The sequence below is a fragment of the Cricetulus griseus genome, chromosome 2 (assembly GCF_003668045.3).
Source record: "Cricetulus griseus strain 17A/GY chromosome 2, alternate assembly CriGri-PICRH-1.0, whole genome shotgun sequence".
In the NCBI taxonomy this organism is placed as follows: Eukaryota; Metazoa; Chordata; class Mammalia; order Rodentia; family Cricetidae; genus Cricetulus; species Cricetulus griseus.
Window position 1 is genome coordinate 227462489 of NC_048595.1, and position 12696 is coordinate 227475184.

The window sequence follows — 12696 nt, forward strand, 5'->3', positions numbered from 1 at the left end:
TCTCCTGAGGTATTTCCTGCCCATGAACCTCCTACCCACTTGTGATCAAGCACATCCAGTGCAGATAGATCAAACAAACTTGTTTAGGAAGTGAAAACATGTGGCTTGTTACCTTCCAAAGCAATAGCCTCCAGCATTTCAGGAACTATCTGTCCTTGAGCAAGGGGCTTGCAGATCAGAGGCATTTTTGTTTCATGGATCTAAAAGGTATAGTAATTAAAACTTAAAATGTAACTTTAGCTCTCTCAGTTTCTCTTCCCAGATGACCCTGTTTTGCATCAAGTTGGTGAGAAGGTAACCAGCATACAGCACATACCTTTCTTTTTTATTCATTCTGACAGTCCTTTGATTTGGTTAGGCATCTGCAAAATTTTCCTGTAAAATACCAAATGTTAACTTTTGCATACTATAGTAGCAGGGCGGTGATGGCTTATGCCTTTAATCCCAGTACTTGGAAGCAGAGACGGGTGGATCTCTGTGAGTTAGAATCCAACTTGGTCTTCAAAGAGAGTTCCAGGACAGTCTCCAAACCTATAGAGAAACCCTGTCTCGGAAAAAAACAAAACAAAACAAATAAAAAACCCAAAAAACTTTTGTGTGCTATAGAGACTCTAAACTCGTGTTATAGAGCCTCTGAACTCCTTGTTTTGAGGAGGCAATCTAGACAGTCTGTGATATAGAAGTATGATACTTGCTTGATAAAACTAATTTACAGGCACAGAAACTTAAATTTCATCTATTTTCTTGTGTCATAAAAATATTATCTTTTGATTTTAGCCAGTTAACAGTAACACTGTAACTATTTTTCCTTGATAAACATACAAAAAGAGTGATGAGCTGAGTTTTGCCCAAAAAGTACATTTTGAGCCATAATGCTGTAAAAGTTTAGTCCATTTTTATGTAACATTTATTAATGTGTCACATTTACGTCTGTCATTTTGCTAGTTTTTAAATTTACATCATTTTATAATTCTTCTGATGTTAGGGAACTCTTGCATTAAATGCATGTTTTAAATGTTTTTCTTTTTTAATTTTTTTTTTGGGGGGGGTTCAAGACAGGGTTTCTCTGTGGCTTTGGAGGCTGTCCTGCTCTTGTAGACCAGGCCTGAACTCATAGAGATCCTCCTGCCTCTGCCTCCTGAGTGCTGGGATTAAAGTCATTCACCACCACCACCCTGAAGTTAAGTGTTAACTTCACATTCTCAGAGTACTTTGTGACTACTTCATGGACCCTTAGTTATTTCTTACCACAGTGTACTTCAAAATAATGTTAATTCTGGTAAAATATAAATTTGCCCTTTTCCCTATGTTCTTCTAATCCTTTGTGCTGTTTTGCATACATTGTATCTATGTGTGTTGTAGTACTCTATGAGTACTACAATTGATTTATATTTGCCTGCGTCCTTTAAAGCAGAGGGATGAGAGAAATTATAGGATTTAAATGAATCCTTACTTTTATCATTTCTGGTCATTGCCAAGTGACACTTTCTCTGAAGCACTTTCCTCCTGGTGTGTTTGTGCTTCAGATGGGCTAGCTGCCCAGCCTCTCTTTAACACGTGGATGTTTATGTGCATGCTAATGCTTTTTCCTCATTACCCACATTGCTTTGGCTATAGAATTCTTGATAGCAGAATATCCTTCAGCATTTGAATGTGTCATCTGTAGTTGGTTGTTATTCTCTGTCTCTCTTTTTTTTTTTGGCTCTTTTGTTCTTTGCCTCTTTTGGGGGCTGCCACCCAGCTCCCAAATAAGCCACACATGGAGTCTTATTCTTTCTTATGAATGCCCAGCCTTAGCTTCACTTGTTTCTAGCCAGCTTTTCTTAACTTAAATGATCCTGTCTACTTTTTGCCTCTGGGATTGTTTCTTTTCTTACTTCTGTATATCTTACTTTCACTCTTATTCTGTGGTTGGCTGTGTGGCTGGCCCCTTTTTTTCCCTCTCCTTCTTCCTCCTTTTCTCATTTTTCTCTCCCCGGAGTTCTCCTATTTATTCTTTCTCCCTGCCAGCCCCACCTATCCTTTCTTCTGCCTTGCTATTGACCATCCAGCTCTTTATTAGACCATCAGGTGTTTTAGACAGGCCAAGTTACACAGCTTCACAGAGTTAAACAAATGCAACACAAAAGAACACAACACATCTTTGCATCATTAAAACAAATGTTCTGCAGCATAAACAAATGTAACACACTTTAAAGTAATTTTCCACAACAGTCATTTTACTCCCCTCTGGTCTCCCTTGTCTCCTTTATATCTCTGCTTTCCTCCCTTTCTGATGAGTTCTTCCTCTCTTGCTCTCAACCTTGCCATCTCCTGCATTGACTGCTTTCTCTAGAGTTCAGTAGTGTGTCTGAATGTCTTTAGTACTGTGTGACACATGAGCTCAGCTTCAGTTACTTTGTGGGTGAAAGGACTCTCAAGGCTCCTCGTTGCATTGTGCTACAGGTACCCCTAGGCATATTACTGTTTTTGCCTGTATTTCTGGATGAGGAAACATACCACGGGCCATCCAGAACATTAGAAAATAAGTGGTCCTGTGAAGTGACCCAGGCAGAATGGCTTATTCTTGGTCTTGCTGTGAATTTTCCTGCTTCATTCATGTCAACACTTTTAAATAAGTGGTCTTTCTAAGCCATTCACAAAGCTTTCAGTGCTTGCATGTTACTCAGAGGATTCCTGTGGACTTTGGACCATTATTAAACTGTCTGGAGCTTATTTTGTTTTCCTGTAGCATGGAAATGAAGATGGTCTCTTAAGGAGAATCCTGTGAGGGGGCAGGAAGGTAAATGTACTTTTTGGTGCATTCTGGCTTCCGTAGCTGCAGCCATCAGCTCTAAAGTCACTGAGAAGAGGTGCTTGGAATCAGATCCCTCCTCCTGGTTTGTGTCACTGACTGGAGCAGCAGCCTAAGTGCTTTTCTACTGGATATGATTGCTGACAACTTTCAAGCTGTGCTGAAACATGAAGTCCTGGAGAGTAGTAGTGCTTTTGCCCTTCAGCCTGTGTTTTTTACACTGCTTGTAGTTAAGTCTCCAAACTCTTCTGGGAAGCACAGTGTTTTGTCAGTGTCGTGACAGAGATACATCTTAGAATGATAAAAGAAGTGATGGAGGCAGAGAAGTGGGTATAAAGTAAGGAAACTTGTGGAAATGGTATGACTGTGGAAACCACTGCTTTGGGTGAGTTCAGGTGTCAGGGTGTTAGATGTTAGGGCTTAGGCTGGATGAGGTGTAAGTTCCAGGGAACAGACCCACCACAGTAGATTGACTTGTGGTTGAACTGGGAAGCAAAGTGTTGAAGTGAGTGTGGCTATATAGAGTGAGGGTCAGATATGAAAAGGCTGCCTGCATTGTGGCCTTTAAAACTAGGAAGACTTGGGCACGGCTGGGGAGGGTTTGAGGGGAGTACCTACGACAGAACCTTGTCATGTAATACACTGCTCAACTTTGGCAGGTAAGATGGCTTGGAGTAGTTGTTCAGTGTTGAAGTTAAACTGCTCAGTTGATAGAGAAAGTACTAACAAACAAAAGGGGGCTTCCTGACCATTTTCCTGTTGTTCTAAGGTGTAATTATTGTTATCTGTGTATCACCTGAGATATTTAATGTGCCTGTTAGGTATAAACAAACACACAAATATTTGTGTTTTGTTTTATAGCTTTCTTTTTCTCAATAATGTTCCTGAACATTTTTCTTCCACTGTATGGTTTATTAAACTAGTCTGTAGATATTTGATGTGTATGTGTTGTTTCCTACAGTTTAGGAAAACTTTTTTCTAAGATGAAGTATGCATTTTAAAGGTGTGTGTTGTGATTAAGTAGACTTTAGAATCAACTAGTCATGAGTGTGATTTTAGGTAAGTGTCTTAGGGTGTTTATGCCTCACTTTTCCTGTTTACTTAATGGGACTATTACTACTTACTTCTAGCCGTAAGCATTTGGCCTAATGGTATATGGCATTGCTTTAAGGGTGTCTTGTATATAGGCACATTTTGACTCCATAAGTTACATGTGTGGTATGTCTAAGATCATATAATTGCTAAGTAGTGCTGGGGTATGCATAAACTTAGTCTAGTTCTACAATAACTGCTTCATCAAACAAGGCTCATAGATTATAAGAACTGATGAAGCAGTGTTTTCAGAATCTTAGTCCTTCTGTCACTCTGGCAATACGTAGCTTATATTTACCACTGTAAACAATGTAAGCAACAGTAGGTTTGTTTAAACGAAATGATAGAAGCGGCATTTTTGTCTTTATAGCTTTGGCACAGGAACATAACCAAAAGACAAATTACTAATTGCATGTCTGCTTGACTGAATTGTGAATTGTTTTTCAAGTCATCTTGCAAAGGTGTTTCCAAATTATTTTAACGATGTTATAGTACTGAGTTTGGGATATCCTTCCCAGTGTCATGCTGCTAATTTAACTTCCCAAATTCCTGAGTGAAGGTGTTATTTTTCAATACAATTTATGTTTATTTTATGTTCATTGGTGTTTTGCCTGCATGTATGTCTGTGTGAGGGTGTCAGAAGCCCTGGAACTAGAGTTACAGACAAGTGTGAGATGCCATGGGTTCTGGGAACTGAACCAAGGTCCTCTGGAAGAGTATCCTGTGCTGTGGTTAACAACCATGCCTTGAACCTGGTATACTGTCAAAGAAAAATATGTATATAAAAGGTATTAAGCAAAATATCTTCCCTTCCCAAGGTGTCTGTTTGCTGGATTTCTTGTTGCCCTTGGAATAAAGAACATATTGAAAGATAAAATGCAGATACAAATGTAAGCTCAGCTGGGTTCTCTTGTCAGCACAAGGTTTTTAGTAATTTGAAATGGCATTACTTTTTTCTCTGTTTTTATTGTTAGAAAATTTAGTTTTTTTCAGGAAATAATGCATAATGAGTATATTAATGTTTTTAAATAAACAGGTGATTTAGTATTTTTAAACTTAGTTTTAGTTTCTAATAGGACAAATTTCAACAGACAAAAAATATACAATTAAAACATTTGTGATTCCCAGGCAGTATTTTTCAAGATCTTCTGAGAGACTAGAAATGCAGAAGGTGGGAGGTTTAAGGAGTACCAATGTAAGGACTACATCTGTAGGCAGCCTGGTCATGTGGCACGGGAAAGAGCTCGCTGTTCCCAGGTGATTTACCTTCATTGGACAGGTTTTAATTTCTCTGAGACCAAAGGTTTTTTGTTGTACAATGAGGTAACAGAGCTACTTTGTTAACTTTAAATCATTGTTTGACTTGCCTCTAGTTTTTGTATTTGATGTTAAAAATGAATGGTACACATAGCTAACTGGAATCATCCCTTTAAAAAGAGGTGGTAGTACCCAGAGTGGAGGCCCCCACTTGTAATCTCAGCTCTTGGGAAATTGGAGGCATGAGGCTCACTGGGTTCAGGTTTAATGTTGAGCTACATAGTAAGTTTGAGGCCAGTTAGTCTACACAAGACCTCGTCTTTAAAAAAAAGTTGTAAAAGTATAATTAGATGTTATTGTCTGACTGTAGAGTATTCTTTGCCTTTTATTTAAACATTTTTAATGTTTAGTGTGTGAGTGCTTGTATGTACCAAAGTTGTTTGTATGTAGTTTGGAGGATAACTTATAGGTGGTATTGCCTTCCACGGGGACAGACCTTATAGGTCAGCAGGCTTAATGGCATGTGCCTTTACTGCTGGTGGGCCACCTCACTGGCCCTGTAGAGGGTTTTTTTTTTTTCCCCTGAAACTTTTTCCCTTGAACCATCATCCAAATTTTTGAGTGTATGTGTAAACTTAAAACTTTGCAATTAGAAAATCGGCAAGATTGATTCAGAACACTTACTTGGGCACAAGACAGATGGTAATCCTATAAAAAGATGGCATATATTTTTGGAAGTGCAAACAGGAAAATAGATACTCTTTAAAAAATTCTAGAGTAGTCTTTGCCTAGAAGATACAGGAAAGAGATTTAAAAAAAACATATGGCTTAATTGAGCTTCTACTTTCTAATATCTAGAATTGGATCATGTCCCCTTAATATTAGAATCGAGTTACATATGCATTGGTAGCATTTTTCAACTAGATACCTGCCAAGTGCTTTTCTCATCTGTGGTGTAGATATGTGATAGTGGCAAGCAGGACTGTTGGAACCCCAGATTTAGTGAAGTTACTTACCATCTCAGAATCAGCTGTCGAGTCTGCTATCTGGGAGTTAGCCTCTATGCCTGGGGACAAGACCAGGTGCATAGTGAGTTCACTCAGTGTACAACTTAATGTTTAAAGTAGCTTGCGCTCCAAATATTTATGTGTTCTATTTTTACAGTATCTTTCAAAAAAAAAAAAAACAGTATATGACAGAGAGACTTAAAGTTGCTGCTGCTTTTTGTGAAGATGGTGTAGCTGTTCCTCTGATAAACGTCTGGTCTGAGTAGTTTCAGTGAGTATGATTCTGTCTGTACAGCAACCACTTTCTATCTGGAGTTAAAACTGAACCCTTGTCAGATTCTTTCCTTCCCTGCATTCCCACCTGTGTTTCCAGTGTGTGTGGATAGATTTGTATTGTAATTTACCATCCATATATCTGTCTGTTCTACTGGCTTTAAGATCATAACTAGCATTCATGCTACTGCACTGTGTTGCGTTAGAGCTGTAGTTTTCTGCTAATCAGCTGCATTGCACTAAGCCGTAGGTGAAAGGTGTTACGTTTCTTCTTCAGTGCCTGTGATGGCCAAGAACTGTGCCTTGAGGAGTATGAATGAAGGGCCATAGAAAAGGCTGTGTCTCACAATGCATGTGTATATTTTTTGAAGTGTGGGTTTGTCTTCTAGATAGAGAATTAACAGTGCCTTCTCTGATTTTGCTCCCGCAGCCTGGTGCATGGGCACCTCAGACCTAGTACTGAAAATAAGCTTGGTCAGATAGAAAAGAGATAGTCTTGACCTGTACAGGAAACATAAAACAAAAAACAAAGAGTAAATAAAGGACCTAGTATTTTCCCGATGCCCAATGTATGGCAGGCAGTTATCCTAATCTTCAGGGTGACAGTCCTAAGGATTGATTTTTTTTGTTTTGAAGCTTAAAAAATTTCTGTTAAGTCTTATGTGAAAACAAAAATGTTTAATTTTTTTTAACCTTTTTAAAATTCTTTTTCAGAAAATAGCTCTAGAGGTTAAATAAATGAAGCTGGACACAGTTCATCCATGAAGCATCATAGCCTGTCCCGATGTTTGGGGATAGCTGCTACAGAGAGAAATTGACCGGTTTGGATTAGGTAACTAGTCACAATGAAGAAAATTAGTCTGAAAACCTTCCGGAAATCTTTCAACCTGAGTAAAAGCAAAGACGAAACCGAGTTCATGGTGGTTCAGCCACAGTCCCTTGCTGGCGACTTTGTGAAAGATGACTCCTTATTCGGGAGCTGCTATGGCAAGGACATGGCTAGCTGCGACATTGGCAGTGAGGAGGAGAAAGGGAAGAACAGGTCCAAAAGTGAGAGCCTGATGGGCACCTTGAAGAGGCGGTTGTCTGCTAAGCAGAAGGGTAAGGGCAAGGGCGGCACTGCACCCGCAGATGAGGACACCTTCTCCTCAGCCTCCGCACCTGGTGGCCTCAAGGATGTGCGCGCCCCACGGCCGATCCGCTCCACATCACTACGCAGCCACCACTACAGCCCCACACCCTGGCCACTGAGGCCCACCAGCTCGGAGGAGACATGCATCAAGATGGAGATGCGGGTGAAGGCACTGGTGCATGCTGCCAGCCCAGGCCCGGTCAACGGTGTGCGCAAGGAGCTTCGAGAGCTGCAGCCCAAGGAGCTGCGGGACCTGCAACCCAGGGAGCTGCTGCAGTCCAGGGAGCTTCGAGACCTGCAGCCCGAGCCACGCCCTGAGTCCCGATGCAGCCCCGGTTCGCCCGGGGACCTGCGCCTCCATCTGGAGGAACATGTGCCTGTAGTTATCGGACTCATGTCTCAGGACTACCTTCAGTACACCGTGCCTTTAGACGATGGCATGTGCCCTCTGGAAGGGCCGCGCAGCTGCTGCCTGGACACGTCCTCACCCATGGAGGTGTCGGCCATGCCCCTGCCTGGGGCGAGCGCCTTCTCCGAAGACGACAGTCAAGTGGACCAGGACCTGGTTGTAGCCCCAGAGATTCTTGTGGATTCTTCGGTGAACAACTTGCTGATTGGCACCACAGGAGTCATGTTGCAGAGCCCTAGAGCAGGTCATGACGATGCCCCTCCCCTCTCACCGTTGCTACCTCCAATGCAGAATAACCCAATCCAAAGGAACTTTAGCGGCCTCTCAGGCCCGGACATGCACATGGCTGAAAGCGTGCGCTGTCATTTGAATTTTGATCCCAACTCTGCACCTGGGGTTGCAAGAGTTTATGACTCAGTGCAGAGTAGTGGCCCCATGGTTGTGACAAGTCTTACGGAGGAGCTGAAGAAGCTTGCAAAACAGGGGTGGTACTGGGGCCCCATCACACGCTGGGAGGCAGAGGGGAAGCTGGCTAACGTGCCAGATGGTTCTTTTCTTGTTCGGGATAGTTCTGATGACCGTTACCTTTTAAGCCTGAGCTTTCGCTCCCATGGCAAAACACTTCACACTAGAATTGAGCACTCGAATGGTAGGTTCAGCTTTTACGAACAGCCAGATGTAGAAGGGCATACATCTATAGTTGACTTAATCGAGCATTCAATCAGGGACTCTGAAAATGGAGCATTTTGTTATTCAAGGTCTCGGTTGCCGGGATCTGCGACTTACCCGGTCAGACTGACCAATCCAGTGTCACGGTTCATGCAGGTGCGCTCTCTGCAGTACCTGTGTCGCTTTGTTATACGTCAGTACACCAGAATAGACTTAATTCAGAAACTGCCTTTGCCAAACAAAATGAAGGATTATTTGCAGGAGAAGCACTACTGAGAGATTGGGAGCCCTGCTTCTTGCACTTTGGGGTTCAGATACAAGACTGGAGTACAGTTTACAGACTTACATCGCCATTGAAGTCTTTGCTGCCATAACTATTTTAGTTTTTAATGTGTGAAAGGGTCATCAGTTTGTTCGGGGTGGGGAAGTGTCTGCAAGGTGTCTTGAGTTTATTTTGATTCTTTGGAAAGGGATATCTTGAGGATCTAGAAGTGTGAGTTATCTTTCTTTAATGTGCAGAATAATCACAATGTGAATGACCAGATTCTCCGTAACGCCCCCTCCCAGTCCTTTGCTGCTATCCACTGTGATTCTTATGCATTAAAGCACATTTCCTGTGTATTCAACCCTAAGTAAAGTTGAATGAAACATAAAGAACAAAAATTGCTATGATGTTAAATGGTCCAATTGAATAAACACATGGGATAAATATTACATATACACTGAAAAATGATTTGTTTTCAGTCTCACACTTTAAGAAAAGAGTTATTCAGGATTATGAATCGACAAAATCTTGGTTAATGGAATGCAAATATATCTTGTATAACACTTTTCTAAATTATTTTTTTAAGGATGTGATAATTGTTTTGGTTGTGAGAAGTTGAATTTTTCCGTTGCCTTCATTTCATCTTGTGGTTTGTCTCCTTTGATAAATGGCCTTACATTAAAATTGTAAACAAATATATACACAATTTAGAAATTGTTGCCTTTTCTGTCATTAAACTCTGGTATAAATTGGCATAATTTAAAGCCCTGTAAAGCCCAAACCATTGTTAGAACAGTGAGATAACCCTGGTTTCTTATATGCAGTGTATGTGTGTGTGTGTGAGAGAGAGTATGACAGAGAGATTGTTTCAGTTAAATGTTTTATCTATGATTTCTTTAGTCAATACTTTCTTCCATAAACTTGACAAAACAAGTTTCATAAATGAGTTGTATTTTCTTACATTAAAGTTTATATAAAGTTGTAAATTGATTTGAATAGAGAAATTATTTTAAAGGTGACTTATCTTTCTTCTGTGTAGTCATTACAATGTGCTGGGTTTGACCATCCTGCCCCCAAAACAACAACCTGAATGATATCGGTTAAGTAATTGGAAATTGTGATACATTGTGTGAGGAAAACTGTAGAACCATATCAGATACGCAGGAATAGTTTCTTGCTGTGACTGCCCTTTGAAGGTTGCTTTTTGGTTTATGCTAATTTTGCTAATTCTTAAGTAACTTGGCATCTCTAGTTTTTTATCTGTGTTAGAGAATGATGTGCCAGGTTTTAAGACTTTTTTTGAATGTAGACTAAGTTCAGAGTTCTGCAATGGAGTTATTAAAATTATTAAGTGATAGTATTTAAAGATTGCCCCATTCAGAAAATGTTTCCAGCTACAGATGCTTAAAATAAAATCACAAGGGTAAAGGTCTTAGGTCAAACTTTCTGGCTTTGTCATTCAAGCAGATCTTTATCTTTACATTTTTCTCTATTTTTCTAGGATTAGAATTGAGATATTGCAAGAAAAGGCACAGTGCCATTGTGTTATGATATTAATGGCATCTTGACTTATAAGGAGCAAGGTACTTACTTTTGATGGAATGTTGGTTGGACCTTGTTACAAAGAATTTCATTTTCTGATGTGTTTTGTCTAATATGATGGAATATGGAGTATACTGTAGTAATACAAGCATTCATTATAAGCTGTTGGAGTAAGAACTATTGCAGAGTTGTAAGCTTGTTATCAAATTAATGCCAGACACTTAACTATTTTTTTGCAAAACTATTTATTTTTAAACAACTGAAGATATATCTAGGGTGAGTTGAAAGTCCCTGCATCTATGTTAGATGGCAGGTCAAGTTGTCACATAGTTACCATATTGATGGTGAACGCCAAGATGGCTTCATGTCTTAGAAACATACATATGTCCTTGAGTTCATGGCTCATAAAAGTCTCTATACTGTCCCCAACATGTCTTACATGAACATAGCTTGTTTCCTACTCTTTCTCATGGTGCCCTGTGTTTAGGATCTACCCATTAAATGTCAAGATTATTCTGATTTTTGTTTAAATCTTTCTAATAATCAATTTTGTAGGGCAAATCTTTATTACAAAAAAAAAACACCTTTTGATGAACTGTGTTTTCATACTTAATATGACCTGTCCTAATTCACTTTGAAATCTTCAGATTCTGATACTTTACGAATAAAAATCCGCATTTATTGAGAAATCAGATTCACAGAAAGTTGTATTGTCAGTGTTTTTGTGGTTTTTGTAGCCAAGATATCCATTTGGCAGAAGTGGGAAACAGTGGAAAATACTGGCTTTTTAGGTCGCTATTAAAAATGTAAAGAAAAAGAGTAAGTCTTTGTCTTGTATCTTGGCTTAGATAGAAGTCGTTTAGCTTTCTGGGTTTCTTTGAACTTAGACAATACAAACATTTAAGCCCTTCTTAAACTGCACATTTAGAATTCCTAGGCAAGAAAATAGGAACCAGGAAAGCTGCATCCAATTGTGACAAGTTAATCAGTTTTTTTGCTCAAGTATTTCACCACCAAACATGCTGGAGACTGGAGGTTACTTTGGAGCTTCCTAAGACACTTAACACATTTTTATAAATATGAGAGCTACGGAAAGTACTTGAAAAGTATCTTGTTTTCTCTGAGGAAGACTGTTTTCTTTCTATATGGTGCAATAATCTAAAACTTTTAGGTCATATCACAGTAACCATGGAACAAGCTACATAGGGCAACCATCTTGCTGTTGAATAAAACCATGTGCCAAAAAGGCTAACTCATTGGCATTAAGGAGAGATAAAGTAGTTTCTGAGCCAGTGTTACTGAAACAGGACGAAAGTTATTGAAATCTTACAGGTTTATGCAGTTTACTTCCCAGTGCTAAGTATCTCTAACTGCTTTCAGGAATGCCAACTTTACATTTCACGTTATATATGAAAGAAATTCTTATTATTCAAAATAATATATTTTGATTTAAATCAGAATTTCTTTCAGTGAATGTGAAGTATTAATTAGAATGAAACGACACTACCAGCAATAGACAGTTTTGTTGAATATTCTTTAATGAAGAACAATAGCCAGTTCCACAAATAACTTTAAAATTCTAAAGGTATTGGTACGTTAATAATAAAAAATTTGGTTTCTTTTAATACTTTTTTAATCCTGTAAAGTTTTTATAACACCATTTTTATTGATCAGTCATAATATACAAGGCAAAATGTACTTTTTTTTTTTAAAGCGACCCAAAATCTCCAACCAGAGAGGTTGTGGAGGTCTTAGAATTTCCTAACAATATGTATTCATGTTGGGGTAAAGGAGTATCATAGTTGGTATGCTATGAAATTAACACCTGCAATCCAGATTGCTGTAGTTTACACTTTGTAAGTTCCAAATCAGGTGTGTACTGTTTGTACTGAGAACACCACAGAATGAACTATCCAAAGTCTATTGATTTAATAAGTGTTTTGGTTTGTAAGCAAATTATAGTAACTTCTTGCACATTTTTTGGAAATCAATTGTATAAAAATTTATGTATCTGCTTCTAGATACAGTGTGTAAATAAAAGTTTCATTCACAACATCTGCTTTGTCATCTGTAACAGCCAGGTGCAGGGTCTGACTTAATTAGTGTAAAATTAACTGGAGAGTGGGAACTAACATTTTAGTAAAGGAGGAAATGTGAGGTGTCATTCAGATGACCAATTAGGGGTCAATTGATGGTGCTGACGATCTGCAGTGGTTAGTATAATGGCTGAAGTGAGTTTCAGACCTACTGAAAGAC

General features: G+C 39.2%; 1 protein-coding gene across 3 annotated transcripts in view; it reads left to right on the forward strand.

Annotated features, from left to right (window-relative positions):
• Socs6 (suppressor of cytokine signaling 6) overlaps positions 1-12495 on the forward strand; it is a 28104-nt gene extending 15609 nt beyond the window's left edge. For 2 of the 3 annotated variants that reach the window (XM_027403746.1, XM_027403747.1), the window contains one exon: positions 7138-12495. In XM_027403746.1, the coding sequence (XP_027259547.1) occupies positions 7269-8909 (1641 nt within the window). In that variant the 5' untranslated portion in view covers positions 7138-7268 and the 3' untranslated portion in view covers positions 8910-12495. Of the gene's footprint in view, positions 1-6307; positions 6422-7137 lie in introns of all 3 variants that reach the window. The other variant, XM_027403745.1, reaches the window with a different exon arrangement.
• Positions 12496-12696: the final 201 nt, after the last annotated feature.